At 38.4% G+C, this 25,829-nt stretch overlaps 1 protein-coding gene across 2 annotated transcripts in view; it reads right to left on the bottom strand.

The window, feature by feature from the left end:
* Positions 1-25,829, bottom strand: part of CIRSR (corepressor of RBPJ and splicing regulator) — a 77,759-nt gene that overhangs the window by 36,285 nt on the left and 15,645 nt on the right. The window contains exons 3-7 of one of the 2 annotated variants that reach the window (XM_017675257.3): positions 24,223-24,296; positions 23,635-23,645; positions 23,486-23,547; positions 23,064-23,112; positions 22,118-22,235 (exon numbers count right to left, since the gene is read on the bottom strand). In XM_017675257.3, coding sequence (XP_017530746.1) covers positions 22,118-22,235; positions 23,064-23,112; positions 23,486-23,547; positions 23,635-23,645; positions 24,223-24,296 — 314 coding nt within the window. The remainder of the gene's footprint in view (positions 1-22,117; positions 22,236-23,063; positions 23,113-23,485; positions 23,548-23,634; positions 23,646-24,222; positions 24,297-25,829) is intronic. The other variant, XM_073218675.1, reaches the window with a different exon arrangement.

Here is a 25,829-nt window from a genome sequence, read left to right as displayed (position 1 = left end):
TAAATGATCTGGAAATTAGGGAGCAAGAAAACAATGAAGCTGAAAAACAAGAGAAAAAAGGATCTCTAGGAATGAAATAAGAGAGCTGTGTGACCAATTTACATGGAAGAATATTTGCATAATAGGGGTACCAGAAGAAGAAGAGAGACACAAAAGGATGGAAAGTGTCTTTGAGGCAGTAATTGTTGAAAATTCCCCAGACTGAGGAAGGAAATAGACACCAAGTTCATGGAAGCTCAGAAAGAACCCTAGAAAGACAACATCAAGACATATTATAATTAATGGCAGAGATATAAAATGGCAGAGATCAAGGACAAGGAAAAAGTACTGAAAGCAGCCAGCGAGAGAAAAAAGATTACTCATAAAGGGAACCCCATAAGACTATCAGCAGACTTCTCAGCAGAAACACTACAAGCCAGAAGGGAGTGGTAGGATATATTTAATGCAATGAAAGGGCCTCCAACCAAGAATATTCTACTTGGCAAGATTATCATATAAATTTGAAGCAGGGATTAAACAATTTTCAAATTAACAAAAGCTGAATGAATTTACCACCACTAAGCCAGCCCAACAGGATATGTTAAGGGACTGCTCTAGATGGAAATGTTCCCAAGGCTAAACAGCTGTCACCAGAGAAAATAAAACCACAGTAAAGGTAGTAGACCAATTAACTACCAAGCAAGTATGAAATTAAATCAACTACTCATAAAATCAGTCAAGGGATACACAAAAAGTGCAGAATGACACCCAATATATAAACTGTAGAAGAGGGAGAAGAAGAAGGAGGGGAAAGTACTTTTAGACTGTGTTTGAAATAGAGTAATCAGTGATTTAAGACAGACTGTTAGATAGTAAAGAAGCTATCCCTGAACCTCTGGTAACCACAAATCTAAATGGCAAAAAGTACATATTTATTAATAATCCCCTTACATGTAAATGGACTGAATGTACCAATCAAAAGACACAGAGTGACAAAATGGATAAAAAAACAGACCGATCTATATGCTGCCTATAAGAGACTCATCTCAGACCCAAGGACATACACAGACTAAAAGTGAAGGGATGGAAAAAGATAGTTCATGCAAATAATAGGGAGAGAAAAACAGGAGTAGCAGTAGGTATATCAGACAAAATAGATTTCAAAACAAAGAAATTAAGAGACAAAAAAGGATATTACATAATGATCAAGGGGTCAGTCCAACAAGAGGTTATAACCATTATAAATATCTATGCACCCAATACAGAAGCACCTAAATATGCAAAACAAATATTAACAGAATTAAAGGGGGAAATAGACTACAACACATTCATTTTAGAAGACTTTAGCACACCACTCACACCAATAGACAAACCAACCAGACACAAAGGTAAGGAAACAAAGGCACTGAACAATACATTAGAACAGATGGACCTAACAGATATTTACAGAACATTCTACTCAAAAGCAGCAGGATACACATTCTTCTCAAGTGTATATAGAATGTTTCCCAGAATAGGTCATAAACTAGGTCACAAAAAGAGCTTCCGTAAATTAAAAAAGACTGAAATTGTATCAAACAGTTTCACAGACCACAATGATATAAAACTAAAATAAATTACACAAAGAAAACAAAAAAGCCTACAAACACATGGAGGCTAAATAACATGCTTCTAAATAATCAATGGATCAATGACCAAATTAAAACAGAGATTAAGCAACATATGGAGACAAATGAAAACAATTAACTCAACAGCCCAAAACCTGTGGGATGCAGCAAAGGCAGTTCTAAGAGGCAAGTAGAAGTAATACACACTTACCTCAAGAAATAAGACCAATTCCAAATAAACAGTCTAAACTCACAATTAATGAAACTAGAAAAGAAGAACAAATGAAGCCCAAAGTCAGTAGAAGGAGGGACATAATAAAGATCAGAGCAGAAATAAATAAAATTTAGAATAAAACAACAGAATGAATCAATGAAACTAGGAGCTGATTCTTTGAGAAAATAAACAAAATAAATAACCCCCCTAGCCAGACCTATCAAGACAAAAAGAGTATACACACATGAACAGAATCAGAAACGAAAAGGAATGATCACAAGGGACACCACAGAAACACAAAGATTAGAGAATACTATGAAAAATTATATGCCAATATACTGGACGACCTAGAAAAAATGGAGTTTCTACAAAAATACAACTGTCCAAGACTGACCAAGGAAGAAACAGAAAATCTGAACAGACCAATTACCAGCAATGAAATAGAAGTGGTAATCAAAACACTACCTAGGAACAAAAGTCCTGGATGAGATGGTTTCACATCTGAATTTTATCAAACATTGAAAGAAGAGCTAATACTCAGCCTTCTTAAAGTATTCCAAAAAGTAGAAAAGGGAATACCTCCAAACTCATTCTATGAGGCCAGCATCACTCTAACACCAAACAGACAAAAACACCACAAAAAAAGAAAATTACAGACCAATATCTCTGATGAACAGATTCAAAAATACTCAACAAAATATTAGCAAACCAACTTCAAAAATACATCAAAATGATCATCCATCATGACCAAGTGGGATTTATTCCAGGGATGCAAGGATGGTACAATATTTGTAAATCAATCAATATCATACATTACATTAACAAAAAGAAAAAAACCATATGATCATCTTAATAGATGCTGAAAAGCATCCATTCATGATAAAAACTCTTTAATAAAATGGGTATAGAGGGTATGTACATCAAAATAAAGGCCATATACATACAACAAACACACAGCCAACATCATACTTAACAGTAAAATGCTGAAACCTTTTCCTCTAAGATTGGGAACAAGGCAAGGATGCCCACTCTCGCCACTTTCATTCAACATAGTCCTTGCCATGGAAATCAGAAAACACAAAAAGATAGAAGCATCCAAATTTTCAGTAAGGAAGAAGTTAAGCTGTCACTGTTAATAGAATACATGATATTGTACACAGAAAACCCTAAAGATTCCACCAAAAAATGATTAGAACTAATAACTGGATTCAGCAAAGTTGCAGGATACAAAATTCATACACAGAAATCTGTTGCATTTCTATATACTAACAATGAACTAGCAGAAAGAGAAATCAGGAAAACAATTGCATCAAAAAGAATAAAATACCTTGGAATAAACCTAACCAAGGAGGTGAAAGACCTTTACTCTGAAAACTACAAGACACTCATGAGAGAAATTAAAGAAGACACCAATAAATGGAAACACATCCTGTGCTCATGGATAGGAAGAATTAATATTGTCAAACTGGCCATACTGCCTAAAGAAATCTACAGATTCAATGCAATCCCCATCAAAATATGAACAGCATTATTCAATGAACTAGAACAAATAATTCTAAAATTCATATGGAAGCACAAAGACCAAATAGCCAAAGCAATCCTAAGAAAGATGAAAAAAGCTGGGGGGATTATGCTCCCTGACTTCAAGGTCTACTGCAAAGCCACAGTAATCAAAACAATTTGGTACTGGCAAAAGTACAGAACCAAAGATCAATGGAACAGAATAGAGAGCCCAGATATAAACCCAAGCATATATGGTCAATTAATATACGGTAAAGGAGCCATGAATATACAATTGGGAAAAGACTGCCTCTTCAACAACTGGTGTTGGGAAAACTGGACAACTACATGTAAGAGAATGAAATAGGGTTATTGTATTAACTCCATATACATAAGTAAACTCAAAATGGATAAAACACCTGCATATAAGTCATGAAATCATAGAACTCTCAGAAGAAAACATAGGCAAAAACCTCTTGAATATAAACATGAGCAACTTTTTCCTGAACACATCTCCTTGGGCAAGGGAAACAAAAAATGAACAAGTGGGACTACATCAAACTAAAAAGCTTCTGTGCAGCAAAGGACACCATGAGCAGAACAAAAAGACATCCCACAGTATGGGAGAAGAGAGAATATATTTGTAAATGAATTGTCTGATAAGGGGTTAACATCCAACACATATGAAGAACTTATTTGCCTCAACACCCAGAAAACAAATAACCCAATCAAAAAATGGGTGGAGGACCTGAACAGACCCTTCTCCAAGAAGAAATTACGATGGCCAACAGGCACATGAAAAGATGCTCAATATTGCTAATCATCAGGGAAATGCAAATTAAAACTACAATGAGGTATCATCTCACACCAGTGAGGATAGCCAACATTCAAAAGACAAGAAACAACAAATGCTGGGGAGGATGCAGAGAAAGGGGAACCCTCCTACACTGCTGGTGGGAATGTAAATTGGTTCAACCATTGTGGAAAGCACTATGAACGTTCCTCAAAAAAACTAAAAACAGAAATACCATTTGACCCAGTAATTCTACTCCTAGAAATTTACCTGAAGAAAACAAGATCCCATATTCAAAAAGATAAATGCACCCCTATGTTTATTGCAACAGTATTTACAATAGCCAAGATATGGAAGCAACCTAAGTGTCCACCAGTAGATGAATAGATAAAGATGTGGTACATATATATATATATATAATAGAATATTAGTTAGCCACAAAAAGAAAAGAAATCCTGCCATTTCTGACAACATGGATGGATCTAGAGGGTATTATGTTCAGTGAAATAAGCCAGAAGGAGAAAGACAAATACAAAATGATTTCACTCATTTGTGGAATATAAAAACAAAGCAAAACAGAAGGAACAAAATAGCAGTAGACTCACAGACACTGAGAAGGGACTAATGGTTACCAAAGGGGAGGGGTATGGGAGGACGGGTGGGGAGAGAGGGAGAAGGGGATTGAGGGGCACTATAATTCACAATCACAATATAGGTAGGTCATAGGGACTAGGTAGTACAGCACAGAGAATATGATTAATGACTTTATAGCATCTTTATTATGCTGATAGACAGTGACCACTACAGATGTAGTGAGGACTTGATAGTATGGGTGAATGCTGAACCACTGTGTTGTGTATCTGAAACCATTATAAGATTGTATATCAATGATACTTTATAATAATAAAAAAAGAATGCTGTCAAACCAAAATGGAATTAAACCAGAAATCAATAGCAAAGATAAGTAGAAAATCCCGAAGTATTTGGATGTTAAACTACATACTTGTAAATAATACATGGGTTAAAGAACTCTTAAAAAATTTAAAAATATTTTGAATCAAATGAAAATACAACTGTGTTTAATAAAGAATTTGGCTGGCCCTTGTCCCCAGTTCCTGGGAGGGAACCTCTAAATCTTGAAATTTCTCCAGTGATATGAGTGTCTTTATTATTCATGGTGGGACCTGATAGTTTATGTTAATGAAGTGACTTATGGCAAGCCCCTAGATAGGTTACATGAAGGAGATTACCCAGAATAGGCTGGACATGCCAGAAAGACCTACCATGTAATTAGAGGGTTGAGGCTTTGAGCCCCATGATATCAGCCTGACCTCTGGGGAAAGGAGAGGCACTAGAGACTGAGTTCAAGCACATGGCCAATGATTCAGTCAATTATGCCTATATAACTAAACCCTTATAAAAAACTCTGCACAGCTTGGGTGAGCTTCCCTAGTTAACAATACTCTGTGCATACTGTGGCACACTAATGTGAAATGAAGGTGGTATGGCCGGACTCCACAGAGAGGACAATGGAAGCTAGTTGTATGGGATAGGTGGGGAAAGCAAGGCAATTTTAACTGTGTTCAAGTTTGAAATTTAAAGACAAAGAAGGTGATATTAGAACCACTTTCCTTAATACATTGTAAGATTCCATTTATATAAGATGTCTAGCATACACAATCCAAAAAAACTAGAAAGTAGATTAATGACTACCTAGGGATGGGGGAGACCAGGAGGTGGAGGGTAAAGGCTGAGGGGTGTGACGTTTCCTTTGGGATAGTAAAAATGTTCTAAAACTGGTGATGGATGTACAACTTTATGATATACAAATTCAAAGCCATTGAAGTGCACATTTAAAATGGGTGAACTGTGTGGTATCTAAATTATGACTCAGTAAAGTTGCTAAAAAACGCTTGCTCAAGAAAATGAAAAGACAAACCACAGACTAGGAGAAAATATTTGCAGAAGACACATCTGATGAAAGACTGTTATCCAAAGTACAGAAAATACACAATGAGACTCAATAGTAAGAAAATAAATGCCCAATTAAAAAAATGGGCCAAAGGCCTCAACAGACACCTCACCAAGAAGATATACACATGGCAAGTAAGTTTATGAAAAGATGCAACACACAGTATGCAGGGAAATGCAAAATAATACAATGGGATGCTACTACATATCTATTAGAATGAACAAAATTTATAACACTGACAATGCCAAATGCTGATGAGGATATGGAGCAACAGGAACTCTCATCATTCCTATTGGGAATACAAAATGGTATAGCCACTTTGGAAGATAGTTTGGCAGTGTCTCATAAAACGAAACACTCTTATCACACAGTCCAGCTATCATGTTCCTTAGTAATTACCCAAAGAAGCTGAAAACTTATAACAGCACATAAACCTGCACAGGGATGTTTATAGCAGCTTTATTCATAATTGCCAAAATTTGGAAGCAACCAAGATGTCTTTCAGCAGGTAAATGGATCAAAAAATTGTGGTACAACCAGACAATAGTATATTATTCAGTGCTAAAAAGAACTGGGCTAATAAGCAAGGAAGAGACATGGAGGAACCTTAAACACATATTACTAAGTGAAAGAAGCCAATCTGAATATCATCTTCTGGAAAAGGCAGAAGTAAAAACATCAGGGCTCTCAGGGGTTAGAAGGAGGGAGGATTGAATTGGCGTAGCAGAGAGGTTTTTTAGGGAAGTGAAACTACTTCGTATGATACTATAATAGGGGATAGAAACCCTCATACATTCGTCCAAACCGATAGAATGTACACCAAGAATAAGTCCTAAGGTAAACTATGGACTTTTGGTGATAGCGAAGTAACAATGCAGGTTCATCAGTTGGAACAAATATAGAGTTCTGGTGGGGGGTGCTGATAATGGGGGAGGCTATGCATTTGTGGGGGAATGGGGCATATGGGAAATCTCTGCCCTTTCCTCTTAATTTTTTACTGTGAACCTAAAACTGCTCTAAAAAATAAAGTCTATTTTTAAAAAACACAAACAAGACTGAGACAAAAAGATTAAGAGGGAGACATAGAGATAAATGTAACTATTAAACTATTAAATTTTTCAAGAAAGCCAAAAAAAAAAACATACATAAAACCCCACTTGCTTTGTTGAAAACTCCCACTGTGGATTAAAAAGAAATGATGTTTAATTTCAGTACACATTAAAAACATGAGTAAGTGACAGATGGTAACAGTCAATGATAGGAATAAGGGCTATAGAGTACAGATAAAAGGCAGGTAGGTGAGCCATTTAATTATATTGTAATACAAAAATATTTTATAAAAACTCAGCTATCACTGAAGACCAACAAGTTTTACATATAATTTTGATGTACCTAGAGTAGATGAAAACTTATAAAGTTATGATGATATTATCAGTAGAAAAGATATTCTAAACCAGCTTAGCCAAAAGAAGCATTTTGATTGCCTAATTTAAGTTTGTAAAGGAGAAGTAAATCTTATAGTTGGTCTCTGTAAATCTCACAGCTGGAACATTCTGACAGAACCTTGCAGTTTCCAATGATCAAAGTAAGTTACTTTATATACTAAACTAAGAATTTCATAATAGAAATAACGTATCACCAGGGGGTGCAGTTATCATGAAATAATTACACTCCTGGGAGATTACAGGCACAAGGCTGTACCCCAGGGGTGTGATTATCCCATGATAACCACATCCACTGAAATTGCATTATTGCAAAAGTAATCTCTATTCACTGGTGAGACATTATTCATAGGTGATTTTTTAAAATGAGATTTTTTAGCTTGAATCAGCAAGTGGATTAGGAAATTGGCAAGTTTATTTTTCATTGCATTAAAATTCAGAATACAACATCATTATTATTTGCTTCCCTATTTGATACAGTAGTTTTGATTTTGTTTTTGAGAAACCTTTAAGAGTTTCTATTAGTGTCAGTAAAGTGTACTGCTAAATTCAAGTGATACTTTAAAGGTATTAACTAAGCAATACAATTTTATATATTTTATTTCTATGTACCATTTTAAATTATTCTAAGATAATATTCATTTAAAAATTATAAATGTATGACCACTATTTGGTCTATCCCCTTCCGGGCATTTTTCTAAAAGTACCTACCTATAGTCCACTAAAGATAAACATGAGTAGAATCCATGTAACTACTTTGTTTTATAATCTGCTTTTTTAATTTGACCAAATGTTATAAAAAGTATCATTAAGAGATATTCATATCTAACTGGACAGCTACATGCAAAAGAATGAAACTGGATAACTTTCTTACACCATACACAAAAATAAATTTGAAATGGATTAAAGACCTAAATTTAGGCAGTAACTCTTAAACACTGGCCTCAGCAATTTTTTTCTGGATATGTCTGCCCAGGCAAGGGAAACAAAAGCAAAAATAAACAAATGGGACTACATCAAACTAAAACCTTCTAAACAGCAAAGGAAACCATCAGTAAAATGAAAAGGAAAGCTACTGCATGAGAGAATGTATCTGCAAATGACATATCCAACAAAGGGTTCATACTGAAATACATAAAGAACTCACATAACTTACCACCAAAAAAACACACAAGTAATTAGATTAAAAATGGGCAGAGGACCTGAATAGACATTTTTCCAAAGACATACAGATGGCCAAAAGACACATGAAAAGATGTTCAACATCACTGATCATCAGGGAAATGCAAATCAAACAACAATGACGTACCACGACACCAGTCAGAATGGCTAGTATCAAAAAGACCAGCAATAACAAGTGTTGAGGAGGATGTAGAGCAATGAGAATTCTTGTGCACTGTTAGTGGAAATGTAAACTGGTACAGCCACTATGGAAAACAGAATGGAAGTTCCTCAAAAAATGAAAAATAGAAATACCATATGACCCAGTGATTCCACTTCTAGGAACCTACCAGGAGAAAACAAAAACACAAATTTGAAAAGGTATACACACCCCTATATTCAATGCAGTATTATTTACAATAGCAAAGGTATAGAAGTAACCTAAGTATCTATTAATAGATGAATGGATAAAGGAGACATGGCGTGTGGGCACGCGCACGCCATCGCACACACACACACACACACACACACACACACACACACACACACACACAGGAATATTCCTCAGCCATAAAAAAGAATGAAATCTTGCCATCTGTGACAACATGGATGGTCTTTGAGGGTATTATGCTCAAAGCCTGAGAAAGACAAATGTTATGTGATTTCACTTATATGTGGAACCTAAGAAACAAAACAAACAAAACAGAGATAGACACATAAATACCAAGAACAAACTGGTGGTTGTTAGAGGAAGGTGGGGTGAGGGATAAGCAAAATAAGTAACAGGGATAAAGTATAAACTTTCAGTTATAAAATAAATAAGCCACAGGGATGAAAAATGTATCATAGGGACTATAGTCAATAATATGTTAGTAACTTAGTATGATAACAGATAGCAGTTAGATTTATCATGGTGATAACTGAATAATGAATACAAATGTCAAACTATTATATTGTATACCTGAACCTACTATATTATTGCATGTCAACTATAATAAAAAGATTTCATATCATTTTTTATGGTAACATAGCACAGTGAAATCACTGTAACAGTATCTCATCATTATTTATGCACTTACCCTTTTTTTAAGTATTTAGGTTTGATCTCTATTATACAGAATGCTTTGCAACACAATCTTTGGGCATATCCATGATTACTCCCTTAGGATAAACTTATGACTGTAATATTAGTAAAACAAACTTCAACAAATAAAGAAAGGTAGTGCTTTCCTAACATTCTATCATTCTTTAGTTCTCAACCCTGACAATACATCAGAAATAGTTCACTAACTTCATTATCTTTTGAGGTATCATACATGGTGAAAGTTACTAATTCTCACTATAATCTTATCATAGACTTCAGTGCTTTCTGATATTCTTAGATACAGGATTTAAGAAAATAAAAATACTATTTACCAATATTTGTTTTTACACTTAATACTGTCAGTCTGAAAGGAAAAACTGGAAACAGAAATTTCCCTGACACCTGTTTTCCATAAAGACTAAAGCAAAGAATTAATTCAGTCTGCTAGTAATTTCTCACCATGAACATATCCTTTACAGTACACCAGTAACTCTTTCTTTAGCCATTCCAATTACTCTGAGAATGAATTTAGTGTGGAGTACAAAGGAAAACATTAGCCTTCTGAAGAATATTATGTGATATTCAGCGTTTGAAAAGCCTAAATTTTAAGTTTCCTTCCAATTAAAATCACACATTTTAATCTAAAAATCATTTGGAATTTTACCAAATTAACATATAACATATTTTCATTCTTCCATGTTTCCTTCCAGTCCTAACCAATATGCATGCAGTTTTATATTATTAGAATCATAATGTAGATTCAATTAGTATTCCTTAATTCACTAACTACATCAACAGTTAATTTTGCCATTCCCTTATTGCTGGATATTTAGTTTACAACAGTGAAATATCAGAAATTATGTTGATACAGACATTTTCTTTAAAAAAAAAATTCAGGACATCACCATCTTTTCTTCTCCTTTCTTCTATCCCCCTTCCAAAGAAACCCACCACACCACACCACACACACACACACACACACACACACACACACACCCTTAATATTCTATGGCATCATTTTTGCCTATAACTGTTTTCCCAAACTTTCAGATCATGACCATTATCTAGGTGTGAGATTTTCAGTCTTCTCAGAACTCTGCTTCAGCAGGTCTGGGATAGGGGCTTGGGAACCAGTATCTTTAACAAAATACTTAAGTGATCCTTTACATTAGGAAGTTTGGGAAACACTGGCTACAGCCTCAGCAGTCAAACTCTTCCTTTGAGAGTCGTTCAAATCTGGTCCTACTAGTTCATAGTCATCCCAAATCCAGTTTCTGTGTTTGTTTTTCTTTTCTTTTTTTTTTCCTTTGGCATCATTCATCTACAATTACATGCAAGACAATATGTTTACTAGGCTCCCCCCTTCACCAAGTCCCCCCCACATATCCCTTCACAGTCACTGTCCATCAGCACACTTTCTATCCCTTTTTCTCTCTCTTCTTCTTCTGGTACTCCTATGATGCGAATTTTGTTCCTTTTGGCTTGGTCACACAGTTCTCTTAATATTCGTTCTTTCCTGGAGATCCTTTTATCTCTCTCTGCATCAGCTTCTCTGTGTTCCTGTTCTCTGATTTCTAGTCCATTAATGGTCTCTTGCATCTTGTCCATTCTGCTTTGAAGTCCTCCCAGAGATTGTTTTATTTCTGTATTCTCCCTCCTTAGTTCTTACATATTTCTGTGCAAGTCCATCAGCATTGTTATGACTTTTGTTTTGAATTCTTTTTCAGGAAGGTTGGTTAAATCAACTTCCCCAGATTCCTTCTCAGGAGAGGATGTGGAAGGTGTCTGCGTTAGCCTGGCCTGGATCAATTTTTTTTGCCTTTTCATGTTGATAGATGCAGTGGTATGCTATTGACTCATCTGTTAGCTGGGAGAGCCTAGGCCTTTTCCACTTGCTCCTGGCCTTTCTTTACTTGGACAACAGTGACCCCTAGCGGCTTGTGTTGGGCAATTGTGCGTAGACTGTGTCTGTTTCTTGTCCAGCTGCTATGGAGGAAGCTCCCTTGCTGTGGGCATGGCCAGCCTCAGGCTGTTGCTCTACTATGGCGGGGCGCCAGAGGGGGAATGGAGGGGGGGGCTGTTTATCGCTGTGAGGGGGTCTCAGAGCTGTTGCCCAGGGGGTTAGGGCACCTGGAGTACCCCGGGATTTCCAGCTTCTGGGCTAAGTGTCCCGGGACGCTTCCATCCAGCTGTGGGGTCCCTGTCCCTTTAAGACTTTCAAAAAAGCACTTGTTTTTCTTTGTCCCTGGGGTGCCGGCTGCGGGGACCTGCTCACAGGTCTTACTGTCCTGTTTCCCTAGTTTCCAGCACCCCACGCGTGCCCTGTGTCTGCGCTCCGGTGCGGTTGGTTAGGGCTGGGTGTTTAGCAGTCCTGGGCTCCCTCTCCCTCCCGGCTCTGACTCCTCTCCTCCTGCCTGCAGCTGGGGTGAGGGGTGCTCGGGTCCCGCCAGGCCGCGGCTTGTATCTTACCCCCTTCACGAGGTACTGGGTTCTCAAGGGTGTGGATGTAGTCTGGCTGTTGTCCTGTGTCTTCTGGTCTCTCTTTTAGGAAGAGTTGTATTTGTTGTATTTTCAAAAATATATATGTTTTTGGGAGGAGATTCCCACTGTCCTACTCACGCTGCCATCTTGGCTCCACTGTCCTTGTTTTTCTTCTGCTCTTTCTTTTCATCAAGCTTTCTTTCTGCCCATCTAAATCTCAATAATTCTTCAAAGATCATTTTAAGTCCCACCTCCTCTATTTACTACATAATTTTACACTTATTTTCTATTAAATAGATTCTTAGATAATACTCTTGTTTTTCTGACTAGATTGTAAACTGAATTATTCTTTGTTTCTTATATGATACTAATTTAATGTTTCTGAGTAGACTGTAAACTATGAGCTTGGAACCCACAAGTTCAAAAAACACAACTTATGACTGATATACAGGATGTCAGATACCTAGTTGTTAAATATGATTACCTCACAAACTACAAAATAAACATTAGTTCAAAGAATTGATTTTCATATAGGGCTCTTAATTCAGTGAGCCATCCTTTTACCATCAAAGGCAGAGCTTAAAAAATACTATAGATTTAGAAATTGACTCAATTCTAGAAGGCCATTTTAGCTTTAAACACAGAATGCCTTACATACTTTTAAACAATACTGCTTCTTAACTTTTTTTTAACTTGATATATTCTGGTATATTTTATATGTCAACATAGATCTATAGCTCTATTCATGTATCTGTAGCTTATGGCTAGATGGTATTCCATTTTGGGGAGATGCACTTTATTTTTTTAAAATATTTATAAAGTGCTTAGTATGTACCAGGTACTATTCCAAGCAGCACACATATATTAACTCATTTAGTTCTCATAACAACCTTAGGAGGCAGATACAAGTATAATACCTATTTTACAGACATTAGCAAACTGAGGCACAGAGTGGGTAGGTAGCTTGCTTAGTTACATGGCTATTAAGCAGCAGAGCACGGGTTCCAAATCAGGCATCTGTGTAGCTTCATAGCTCCACAGTCTATGCTCTTAACCACTAAGTACAATGCTTCTCAGAATTTATGGTTCCCTCTGTGTGGAAGGCCGCTCCTTCTGCCTAAGATGACAAAGCTCTTTGCCCAGGTCTTTCAGGGCTGCATCTTTCCTGTTATTTAAATCTCAGCTGAACATCACTTCCCCAGAGGGGCCCTTCCTAACCACTCAATCTAAAGTACTTCCCATTTAGTTCTTACATAGTATCCAATTTACTTTTCATCATATAGAACTTAAAAATCTCTAGTATTTTCTTATTTCTTAGTTTATTTTGTGCCATTCCCAATACACTGAAAGTAAGGACCTTTTCTGCCTTGATATTGTATTCCTAGAGCCTAGAAAAATGAGAGAAAGTGCTCCATAAATGACTGTTGAAAAAATGAGTAGTTTATTTTACCAGCCCCTCACTGGTACACATTTAGGGTTGTTTCTAATCTTTCATTACTATAAACCTTAGAGCATTTACCTTATCATTTTCTTACTATAAATTCCTGGAAGGTGAATTTCTAGGTAAAAAGATGTACATGTTTTTAAGGCTTTTGATACTTATTATCAAATTACTCTTCAGAAAGGCTGCTCCAACTTATCAACAGGGGATTAGAACATTCATTTTACCACACTTGCACTACCACCAGATACATAGTTCTTTTAAATCTTTTAAATCTTTGCCGACTTTGATAGGCAAAAGGATAATATACTGTTTTAGTTTCCATTCCTTTGGTTGTTAATGTTGCTGAAAATGTTCTCATAGGTCCTCTTCTTATAAGCCAACTATATTTGTATCCTTTGCTCCTATGTGTTTGTATGTTCATTTTTTTCATAGTGACTTGAAAGAATATTTTACATATTAAGGATATTAACTATAGTATTACCCTCTACCAACCCACTGCTCAATGCATTTAGATACAAAGAGTCACTTGTACACTTCTCAAGCTTGGTTATTCATGTGTTAAAAACTTGACAGGAGCCAAAATCTTGAGCATTTTTCTACTTTATTTGAAAAAGTTCATTTGATTGAAGAATGAACACTACTACAGTAAAACCCTGCCACAAGTGGGTCCAGAAACTTTGTGTAAGATGAATAACAGGGTTATTGTAAGGTTAATGAATATAGAAAGATGGCTGGAGAAGAGCCAATAATCAGCTTCATTTATATCTGACTCACTGTTTGCAATACTCTTAAAAATAGGTTAACTAAATAGCACAAGTTCTTTTGGTAGTTGTTAGTAGACTTCCTAATATAGACTCAAGAGGGAGCAGGTCTATTGATTATTAAATATAGGGTTAAGTCTGGAGTCTATCCTACTTAATTCTCTCAGAAGCAGGATCACACTAGGAAGAGGCTGTGGAACAAGGGCAGCTGCTACAATTGCCTGCCCCCAGCCAACACAGGAGTCATGTGACTGTAAGGGAACCAGAGGCTGGAGTGAAGGAAACGATGAGAAACATGCAACCCCTTCTAGAAAACAAAATATACCATTGAAATGTAAGAACAGATCCCTTTTGACTAACAGCATTAGTGTTAGAAATATCTGAGCTAGTGGGTTCCCCGCATATATCCTAATCCACCCCATTTGCTTGGGAGCCTTTTTTCTTTTGGGGCCTCTCTCCCTTCTCTTACCAGCTGGGGGAGGGAGCAACAGGATGTAGGTTTTAAGTGGAATGTTCTTGCATAAGACATTGCCAGCCAAGGTGTGTACCAATATTCTCTTACCCCTGAGCAAATAGTTTTTTCCTCTACTTAATATGGGGCTACTTAACCTTTTTTAGAGCATTAAGAATTTTTAAGAAATCAATTGTAATATAATATATACTACTTCTACCCATTCTGACATCCATAACACCATTAAAGTACTAGTATCAAATTTGATAATGGATCAAATTCCTACACTCCTACTGATAAGGAAAATATTCAACACAGCCGTCAAGGACAGCAGTCTAGTCCAGGTGGCTCCCTTCTGCTGCTCTTCTTAGCAAAGACAACAGAAACTCCCTTAACTTCCCTCTCCCCTTCACTCCCCGCTCTGCCAGGCACTTACTCCCCCTTGCTTGCTCGTTTGCTGTACATGTAGGAACGTTACAGATACAGAAGCAGAAAGATATATGTTGCTCCCTTTGCCTTTGTTCAGGGCTCAGACTTCTGGGAGATTATTCCCTTCTGAAATTGCCGGTGCGGAATAAAGCCTCAACACTCCAAGACCTCCGAGTGCCGCTTGGTTCTTCCATCAGTGATCTAGTCCAGGCTCTCCAGTATTTTCCATAACATTTGGTTCCCTGACGGGGAAACCCAACCGTGCTGGCCACCGGTTTGGGGCAATGGTGGGGTGGTGATGGAATAGGAGATCGCAATGGAGAAGATGTGCCCTGCCTGATCTTTCGGCAGTCTCCTGTCTGGTCGCCCTGGGCTGGCACTGCTCTGCTGTTCTTGCCAAACTCAAGGAGGCTTGGCAGGTGAGGGCCTGGTTCCAACGTCGAATCTGGTAAGGCCCTGGGGCCCCTGACCCAGCCAGTCCCACCCATTGGGGTGGAAGGGGAGCCTGATCACCTCCCGGAGACTTATTAGAAGTCTCACAGGTAGACATTCCCAGGGGAAGAATGTTTAAACTCTGGTCTGAGTGTGTGTGAGTGAGTGTGTAGGGCAGCTTAAGTCATTCAGTCTGCACTGAATCTGTGATTCCATGGCCTGCGCTACAGAATCTGAGTGGGCCCTCATCCACATTTGCAGTTGGCCGCCATGACATAATGGTGACTCAGCTTGGGCTGACCTGGCCCGGGACTTATACGGGTGCACCTTAGTCAAGGCTGACCAAAGTCTCTGAGAGGAGTGCGAATGGATAGGCATCTGACTGGTCTCCTCTCTAGAGGAGGCACCTTTCCCTTGTCTGTTGTCATGGCACCGTCCACGGACACGTCATGGGGTCACGGCACAGTAAACCCACAGTCCTTGACACTATGATCAAGAATTTTCGGAAGGGATTTTCATAAAACTACAGAGTAAAATTAACTCCTGGCAGATTGAAAGCCCTGTGTGAATCTGAATGGCCCACCTTTAGTGCAGGATGGCCTCCGGAACAGTCTCTAGATGTCCCAACAGTCCATCAGGTCTGGCCAGGTCATCCTGACCAGTTCCCATACATTGACTCCTGGTTAGGAGTTGCCCAGACCCTTCCCCCTCGGGTGCGATTCTCTTGCAACAGGCAGGGACAGGGTAGGGTCTTAGTCGCCTCAACAAAGAAGCCTGCAAAGAATCAGCAGAAGCCTGAGCCTCCACAGATTCTTGCTGGTGACCCAGAGGAAAAGCTAATATTGCCCCCACCTTATGCGACCCCAAGGCCATCAGCACCCAGCCCCCTCAGTCCCAGACACCCTGCCACAGTCAGCCTCCCTGCCAACTCCAGAATCAGTGAACTCACTCTCCCCTGGACCAGCAGCCAGACTGCGCCCTCGGCTGGGAGCAGGCACCCTTCAGATGCCAGTGCAAGAGATGCAGGAGCCTGAAAGGCATAATAAATATGGGACCAGCCAGCCCAGCCAGTCCATGTTTTACTATCAACCCTTCTCCACAACTGACACCCTGTCAGAAAAACCACAAGCCCTGGTTGATCTCATGGAATCCCTCTTGCAAATCCATCAGCAGATCCAAAAAAACTGTCAACAGCTTCTCCACACACTGTTCACAATGGAAGAGAGAAGACAGCTGGGGTCCTTGGTCAGGGTGCATGGGCTGAAATTTCTGTCCCTGAGGAGCACCACAAGTAGGACTTCACCACCTGAGGGACAGCACCAGATCTACCGATATCAGGATGCCCTCCTCCAGGGGATCAAAGCCAGGTACAAGAGCCTATGAACATGACCAAAGTTTCTTCAGTCACTCAACAACCAGGAGAGTCTCCCAGGGACTATTATGAAAGACTGTGTGAAGCTTACAACATCTACACCCCCTTCAATCCTGAGTCACCAGGGAGCCAACAGATGGTAAACACCTCATTTGTGGCCCAAGCTGCCCCAGACATCAGACAAAAGCTCCAAAAACTTGAGAGCATCACTGGGATGAATATCACTCAGCTGATTGAAATTGCCAACAAAGTATACATGAACAGAGAAGTTCAGGCTGACAGAGAGGCTGAAAGAAAAATGAAGAAAAAAGCCAGCCTCTTGGCAGCTATCCTAAAACAAAGAGATGAGCAAAAGGCAGAGAGAAGCCAGTCACCAAGAGAGGGAAGCCCAGGACCCCCCTAGCCAGGGACCAGTGTGCTTAGTGGAAAGAAAAGGGGCATTGGAAGAACGAATGCCCCAACCGAGGCAAAGCCCTGAGGCCCAGTCGCTGCCGGGAGGAGTCCCACGGGGAAAGGCTTGCTGGCCTGGCAGAAGCAGACTCAGCCTGACAGGGACCGGGCTCTCTCACGCTCGGCCCCGTGAGCCCACGGTCAGAATGAGAGTGGGGGGTGCCAGACAGGACTTTCATGGTTGACACAGGGGCAGAACGCTCTGTGGTCACCCTCCCTGTAGCCCCTTCGGTGAAAAAGACTGCAACTATTCTCGGAGCCATAGACACAGCGGCAGTACCCCTTTCACAAGAGGCGAGAGCAGGCGTCCAGGAACACCTGACCAGACTCAGAGAGGCAGGCATTCTAATCGAGGGTCAGTCGCCCTGGAACACCCCACTTCTACCAGTCAAAAGGCCAGGAGGAGAGTACCTGTCTGTTCCAAGACCTGCGAGCCATCAACAAAGTGACTGTTTCTTTACACCCGGTGGTCCCAAACCCATACACTCTCCTCAGCCAGATCCCGGGGTCTGCCAATGGTTCACTTGCCTAGACTTAAAGATGCCTTTTTCTGCCTCTGGCTGGCCCCCCAAAGCCAGCTCTTATTTGCCTTTGAATGGACTGAACCAGATACAGGGTGACAGATGCAGTTAACATGGATGTGGCTTCCACAAGGGTTCAAGAACTCACCCACTCTCTTTGGAGAGGCATTGGCCGCAGACCTTGCCAGCTTTCCAAGGAATGCCACACGCTGTGCCCTTCTGCAGTATGTAGATGACCTCCTCCTTGCCAGTGACACCCAGGAAAATTGTGTAAAAGGCACAAAGGCTCTCCTACAACTCCTGTCAGACTCAGGATACTGAACCTCATAGAAAAAAGGGCACAAATCTGCCAGCAGCAAGTCCAGTTCTTGGGCTTCCTCCTCGCCCAGGGTAAAGGGCACTAAGGCCAAAGAAGAAAGTCATTATCTCCTTAGCCCAGCTCCAGATGAAGAAAAGCATATGAAAGTTACTGGGGGCTGCCAGGTTCTACAAAATCTAGATTCCTGGATTCTCGGCAATGGCAAAACCCCTCTACAGCCTCTTGGGGGTGGGGGGAACCATACCGGTAACCCCTGTCTGGAGAGAAGAGGCAAGAGCCACCTTCCTGGAAATAAAGGCTGCCTCAGAACAGGCACCAGCCCTAGGCCTGCCAGATACAAAAAAGCCCTTCAGTCTCTTCATACATGAAAAAAAAGTAGCCCTTGAAGTTCTCACATAAACTGTTAGGCCCTGGCAGCGGCCAGTTGCATACCTGTCAGAAAAAAAGAAAAAAGAAAAACCAAAAAAACTAAACCCAATTGAGGCAGGATGGCCACCCTGCCTCAGGACACTGGCAGCCACAGTTCTATTCATTAAAAAAGCAGATAAACCTACTCAGGTCCCCCATACTATTGTGCCCCTCAAACACACAGGGACACCAATTCCTCTCCAACTCTCAGCTGGCACAATACAAAACTCCTCAAGGCTTTCTGGCTCCCAGAAAAAGTAGCAATTCTGCATTGCAAAGAACACCAAAAGGAAACAACCCTATAACACAGGGGAATCAGCTGGCAGATAAGGTAGCTAGAACAGCGGCCAATAAAAAACAGATAGAGCTCCTTCCCTCACCAGGGCTCTAACACCCCCAGTGGAGGCCCCTCCACCCAAATACACTGAAAAAGAGAAAGACTGGGTCATGGCTGAAAGAGCCACTCTAACATTATAAAAAAATAAAAATAAAAATGATGGTTGTTGCCTGACAGATGCATTTTTGTCCCAACTGCAACCAGAAGGCATCTAGTCAGCAATTACCATCAGCTCACCCACCTAAGAAAAACTGCACTAGAAGCCCTCCTCAAAAAGCAATACTAACCTGCCTTTATAGCAGATGCAGTACAAATTTTAACTAAATATCTCAACATTACCTGGAAACTCCACACTGCATACAGGCCACAAAGTTCAGGGAAAGTGGAGTGAATAAATCACACCCTCAAAATAACCCTAACTAAGTTTTGCCAAGAAACTGGCCTCCTGTGGCCAGACCTACTGCCCCTGGCTGTCCTGCATGCTCGCTGCACACCTGGGACTCAGTCTTTTCCCCTTTTGAATTAGTGTATAGACACCCTTCCCTGTGTCTAGGAAGCCTCCCAGGGAACCTACACCAGATAGTAAATAAGTGAATAAGAGAATAGCTCCTAGCCTTAAGAGCTACCCTAAATAAGCTGCAGCAATATACCATAGAAAGAGCCCTGATCTCCTTAGGGACCCCAGTACATTCCTTCCAGTCTGGGGGACTCAGTCTGAATCAAAAATTGAAAAGGTGAACCCCTCAAACCTCAGTGGACTGGGCCCCACATTGTTGTTCTAACTACTCCTACGGCCCTCAAAGTTACAGGCATCACTCCGTGGGTCCATCATTCCAGAGTGAGAAGAGCCCATACTCCAGACAAAGAAATATATCAGTAGAAAGCCCAGTCAGACCTCCAGATCCTTTCCACCTCTGCATATGACGATTACCCTCTGACTAATGAACACCTGCACGTGATGGATCCTGGCCCTCGCCAGAATGGAATTTCTCATCCTGGGTATTAAACTCTCTGCTGCTGCCCCCTCTGACTAAACTGTTCCTCAAAAAGTTACCCTTTCTATTGCCTATTGTGTAATAATTAAGTTATTTAGTTGTGCTTACCTGTCTCTCCAGCTGAACTCAAGTCTCAGCCTGCATTTCCAAAGTACCTCTCTATAATGTTTAACTGTACAGAAGTTATAAAGTGCATGGTTCATCCAAGGGAGCTGCCCTCAGTGGCCCTACACCTTTAACACCTGTCCTCTCACACTCAAATAAGTCAGCCTGAGTGTAACGCTCAGCTGCATAAAAATAAATTAGGACTGAAAAAAACCTGAGTTTTTGTTAAGCACAGGCTTATCAAGAGTCTGAAGGACTCATTTCAACCTGTATACACAAAGTCTACACAGAAAAATGCATACAGACATAATCATTTGTGTTTTTCACAAAGTACTCAGGTCTTTAACGAAAAAGTCACAAAGAAAAATCCTAGCTCAAAGCAATTAAAAGTCTAAATACAAGCCATTATAAACCTAAACAAAGTGTTTAAAGGGGCATCAGAGGGGGCAGTGATAAGGAAAATATTCAACACAGCTGTCAAGGACAGCAGTCTAGTCCAGGTGGCTCCCTTCTGCTGCTCTTCTTAGCAAAGACAACAGAAACTCCCTTAACTTCCCTCTCCCCTTCACTCCCTGCTCTGCCAGGCACTTACTCCCCCTTGCTTGCTTGGTTGGTGTGCACGTAGGAATGTTACAGATACAGAAGCAGAAAGATATATATTGCTCCCTTTGCCTTTGTTCAGGGCTCAGACTTTTGGGAGATTACTCCTCTCTGAGACCTCCAGTGTGAAATAAAGCTTCAACACTCCAAGACCTCCGAGTGCCGCTTGGTTCTTCCGTCAGTGATCTTGTCCAGGCTTTCCAGTATTTTCCATAACACTACTATGAGAAATGGCATCTTGAATCCTACAGCCTGCATCTGGTTTGCTGGAAGGAGAATTCTAGCTATAGAATGCTGTTAGCCATATGCTGATTGAGAATGAACTCTGGATTCAGAGGTAGAGTGGAAGCCATGGGAAGTCTAATGAGGTGCAGCAAACACCTAGATGAACTGAGATGATGGGCCGTCCTGCAGATAATTTGCTTCTATACAGCAACTATCTTTATATGTCCTATATACTGGGGTTTCATGTAAGATTTCTCTAAAAAAAAGTGAAGGTTCTATAGCTACTTTAAAAATGTTGAAAATTTCTTGAGTTATCTTTATTATCTTTATTTTAAAATGAAGAGTTGAAGCTCATAGAAGTGAAAATGACTTACAGTTAACAGGTTATTTCCACTATGATTTATTATGAGTTATAGTTGAATTAGTGTGGCTGCCTCAATAATATACAAACAAGATGCTGATGATATTAAAACTTCTCAGTTTTAATATCTTTTTATAAAAAGAACCCAAATGTTCCAAACCAAATTAGACCAATAATTCTTAAATAGACAGTAATATGTAGAAAGGTAAATAACTTTCAAATAAAAACCAATTTTAACATATTTAATATTTTTTTAAACTGTTTTGATTTTATCTCTGAACTAAAAAGAGGTGACTGCTGAGACTTCCAGCCCACCCTAGTTTTACAATACAGGAGGACATGAATATGAGGAATAACCATTTCTCCCTTCAATTTTTAGGTTATTAACCTGATAAACTATGCCTAATATACCTTTTACTTTTAAAATCAAGTTCATAGGGCCCTTGGCTAGAAAAATTAAATTTAATTCCAATACACAGCACTTCATATTCGAAATATCTGATCAGAGTTTATCACTGATTACCATATTTTGGGAATGTGACATAGTCCAAAACCAAACCAAATCAAACCAAAATAATACCCGAAGAGATAAAAGAAAAACATTATCTTATCTTTCCTTGTTTATCTTTGATATAAGCTCTAAAACTAATAAATAAATCATTTTTAGTACCTACCTGAACCATCAGTGGGAACTGAACTTGCATTGATTCCAGAAAGACCAAACAAAGGACATTCTCGATCTGTGTTGACATGACCCCATTTATGACATTTAATGCACCTCACATTTCGAACCTGAGAAGTAGTAAATATTGTTTTAGTTATTAAAATACTAAGAATCTAACCAATGTTCAATCTATTCCTTGGTAGGGCTTAAGTTAAATTACTCTCATTTCTAACAGATCTCCAGGGAAAGAGATGCCATAACTATATTTGGTAATTTAATACAAATAGTAAAATCTCTTACTATAAATTCTGCCTAAAACCTAGGGTGGATTTGATTTCTTCTGATTCTTACTTGGTAACAATAAAACCATGTCATCCCAAAAGAAAGGCAAAATTACAAAAAAGAATTATATTATGGCTTAAACTTAAATTCTCCAATTTTAAAAAGTTAACCTTTGAAGTTTCAATTTCCTAAAACGGGTTGATAAACTTTCTGTAAAGGGCCAAACAGTCAATATTTTAGGCTTTATGGGCCAGAGGTCTCTGTTGCAACTACTCAACTCTGCCAATGTAACAGGAAGGCAACCACAGACAGTATGTAAATAAATAATCAAGGCAGTGTTCTAAGCAATGTTATTTATAAGAAGAATATGGCCCTCTGGTGATAGCTTGCCCTGGTTCTAACAAACAGTTTTACATCTTTTCTTCACTTTGAGATAATTCTCTCAATTTCTTGAAAATTCAAGAGACCATTATTAGAACCATCACTATAAAACTTATGATTCCTATCTTCTATCAGTCTACTATATTTAGTGTTTCTCTCCTAAAGCGTCTATTACCAAATACAAATAGAAGTCAAAAAGCCCTTTATCAGCGTGAATACCATTTGGACAACATAAAGAAGAAGTATTTATTAAATAAAAACTATTGCAACAGAGTAAAATATGTGTCACTTGCCTGAATACCAAAGGGCTGATCTCTGATGTTCATGTCATCTTTGGCATATCTATTAAGCAGAGAAAATGTACAAACACAATATTAAGAATAATTTAATAAATTAATAGTAATTTTGAAGAAGTTTTGTAGTTCTAAGTATATTACAAAAAGTAACTTCAATAAATATATAGAACTATAACATCTACCTAGCATTTCAAACAGCAATTCATCAAGTATCCAATCTGATGACTTCTGATAAAAAAAAATGAAAATGTGTATCAAGCTAAAGACGATGATTAAGAAAATTAGTGGCACAAGACAAATCATTTAAAATACATTTTCACATTAATTGCCTTCTCTAATTAATGAAAAGGCAATGTAAAATGGGCTATCAGATAAATTTAATGATGTGTATTTTATCTCAAAAGAAAATCAGTTCTTACTTTTCTCGTGGGGCTCCTTTCTGCCATTCAAATTTGTATTCAGTCTCTCCTGTTTCTTCTTTCTAAAAACATTCATTAAAAAGTCTTTCAATTTTTCCATAAAATTACAATCTATTGCAAGTAAATCCAAATATGAAAATAGTACTTACCTCTTTGTTTTCTTGATTGTGTATCAAAAATATGGGGGGAGAAAAGGTAGGTCAAGTTAAAAACTTCAACATTAAAGTCTATTACCATATATCATACTATGATATCATGGTATTTAATTGTTAATTTGTAAGAATTTATTGGTTAACTTTTTTTCCTCTTTCAAAAAATAGAATTCAAATCACTGAAGGATAAAATACAATACTGAACAAGAGATAGTATTTAATAAGCATGTTAACTACTAATAGTTAAACTTTTATATTTTTCACTGACAGTCAATATGCTCTTTACAAGTATATTCAGTAAGAAGAACTAAAGATAGATATACACAAATTATAAAAGAATAAATGTACTTCTGCTAATGTTGAGGGTTTTTTTTACCTCCCCAAAGGACAAGGCAGGAAATATTACTAGATTAGACAAATATTTTAGTTTTAATCTACTGTATTGATTATAGTATTTAAAAATTATCTTTATAGAATAATAGAGATTTTAAAAGATGAACAAATTTTTTAAAATGTCTGTCATAACAGTTCTCAATCTTTAGTTGCAAACACATCAAGACCTAAAAAAGAGAAAAGAGGCAGTACCTTTTTTAGCTCCTGGTGGGGCTTCATACATGAAATTAAGACCATTCTTTACACGTTCATCTCCCATGAGCAATCTAAATGAAATAAGGCATAAAGTTAATCTTATGTAGGAGAAAAAAATTAAAGAATAACTGTCCCTCCACTCCCAAAAACCCTAATGGAATTAAAACAAAAGATTTTTGTTAGAGATAGTGTTCCAATAGTTCCCTCCACTGATTAGATGACATCTACAATATCTGAATGGAAATTCAAACAGTGCTGCCTCTTTAGTAATCGGTTGTTAAGTTTTGGGACTTTCTCATTACCTAAGAGATACTGGTCTTCCCAACAGAATAGGGGAAAATTACTATGGTCACTCTCACATGCTTTTCTTAAACTCTGAAATGGTATGGAAATAGTGACAGCTTTGGAATCCTATATGCCAGCACAAATTTGGAGTTAAGTTAAATAGTGCCAACATATTTTTCTTAATTGTGAGGGATCGAACAGCTTTGGAAAAATGAATCTCTCTGGAATTTCTTTAGAAAGTCAAATCTAGTGCTTGCAAGAGTCAAAGTCAACAGGAGAATCAAATTCTTTAATAAGGCCAATGAAATGAGAATAGTTTAAAGATATTCTACAACAGGTTAATTACATGGAATTATGATGGAATCGATGTCTGCTGCACCTCAAAAATTATTTTCTTTTCAGTTGTTTTAACACTGAAAGTTCCCTATTTGGGTTCAGTGTTCAGAGCAATATATATGCTGTGCTTTTTATAGAAAAAGGTCTGCAACAAACTGAATGACTGGTTGAGTGAAAACTTTAATTCATGAAATCCAACTGAAATACTGATTATAAAGAAGACCTAAAGAGTGAATATAATTTCCTCTAATATTTAGAAAAGGCAATCACAAAGGATATACCACATAATAATTCCTCTTTTCTTATTTCCATTGGAGTTTATAAAGAAGTGTAAAAAAAAAAGGAGAGCAAAAGGATGACAGGATCTATATCCATAAAATGGAATGAACTACTCATAAATGCTATAACATGGACAGACTTCAAAAACATTACACTAAGTGAAAGAACCCAGTCACAAAAGACAACATATCATGTGATCCTATTTACATGGAACAGGCAAATCTATAGAAACAGAAAGGAAATTAAGGTTGAGAGAAAGAAGGGGAGACAGGGTGTGGAAATAGGGAGTGACTCTAATGAGTACAAGATTTCTTTTTTGATGATGAAAATATCCTGAAATTAGTTTATGGTGTTGGCTCCAAACTCTGTAATTATACTTAAAACCAACATATTTTAAACAACTGTGTAAATTATATTAATTAACACCATTTTAAAAATTAAAATCACACACATGACAAACTGAACATTACTAGTTATTAGGGAAATGTAAGTCAAAACCATGAGATACCACTTCGCACTCATTAAGATGACTACTATTAAAAAGGGGGGAAATATCAAATGTTGGCAAGGATGTAGAGCAGTTGGAACTCTAGTGCATCACTGGTAGGAATCTAAAAATGGTACAGCACAGTAGAAAACAGTTTGGTGGTTCTTCAAAAGCCAAACATAGAATTACCATATGATTCAGCAATTCTGCTCCTAGG

The sequence above is a fragment of the Manis javanica genome, chromosome 12 (assembly GCF_040802235.1).
Source record: "Manis javanica isolate MJ-LG chromosome 12, MJ_LKY, whole genome shotgun sequence".
NCBI lineage: Eukaryota > Metazoa > Chordata > Mammalia > Pholidota > Manidae > Manis > Manis javanica.
The sequence above is the reverse complement of the archived record's forward strand: the minus strand, read 5'-3'. Positions and strand labels throughout refer to the sequence as shown.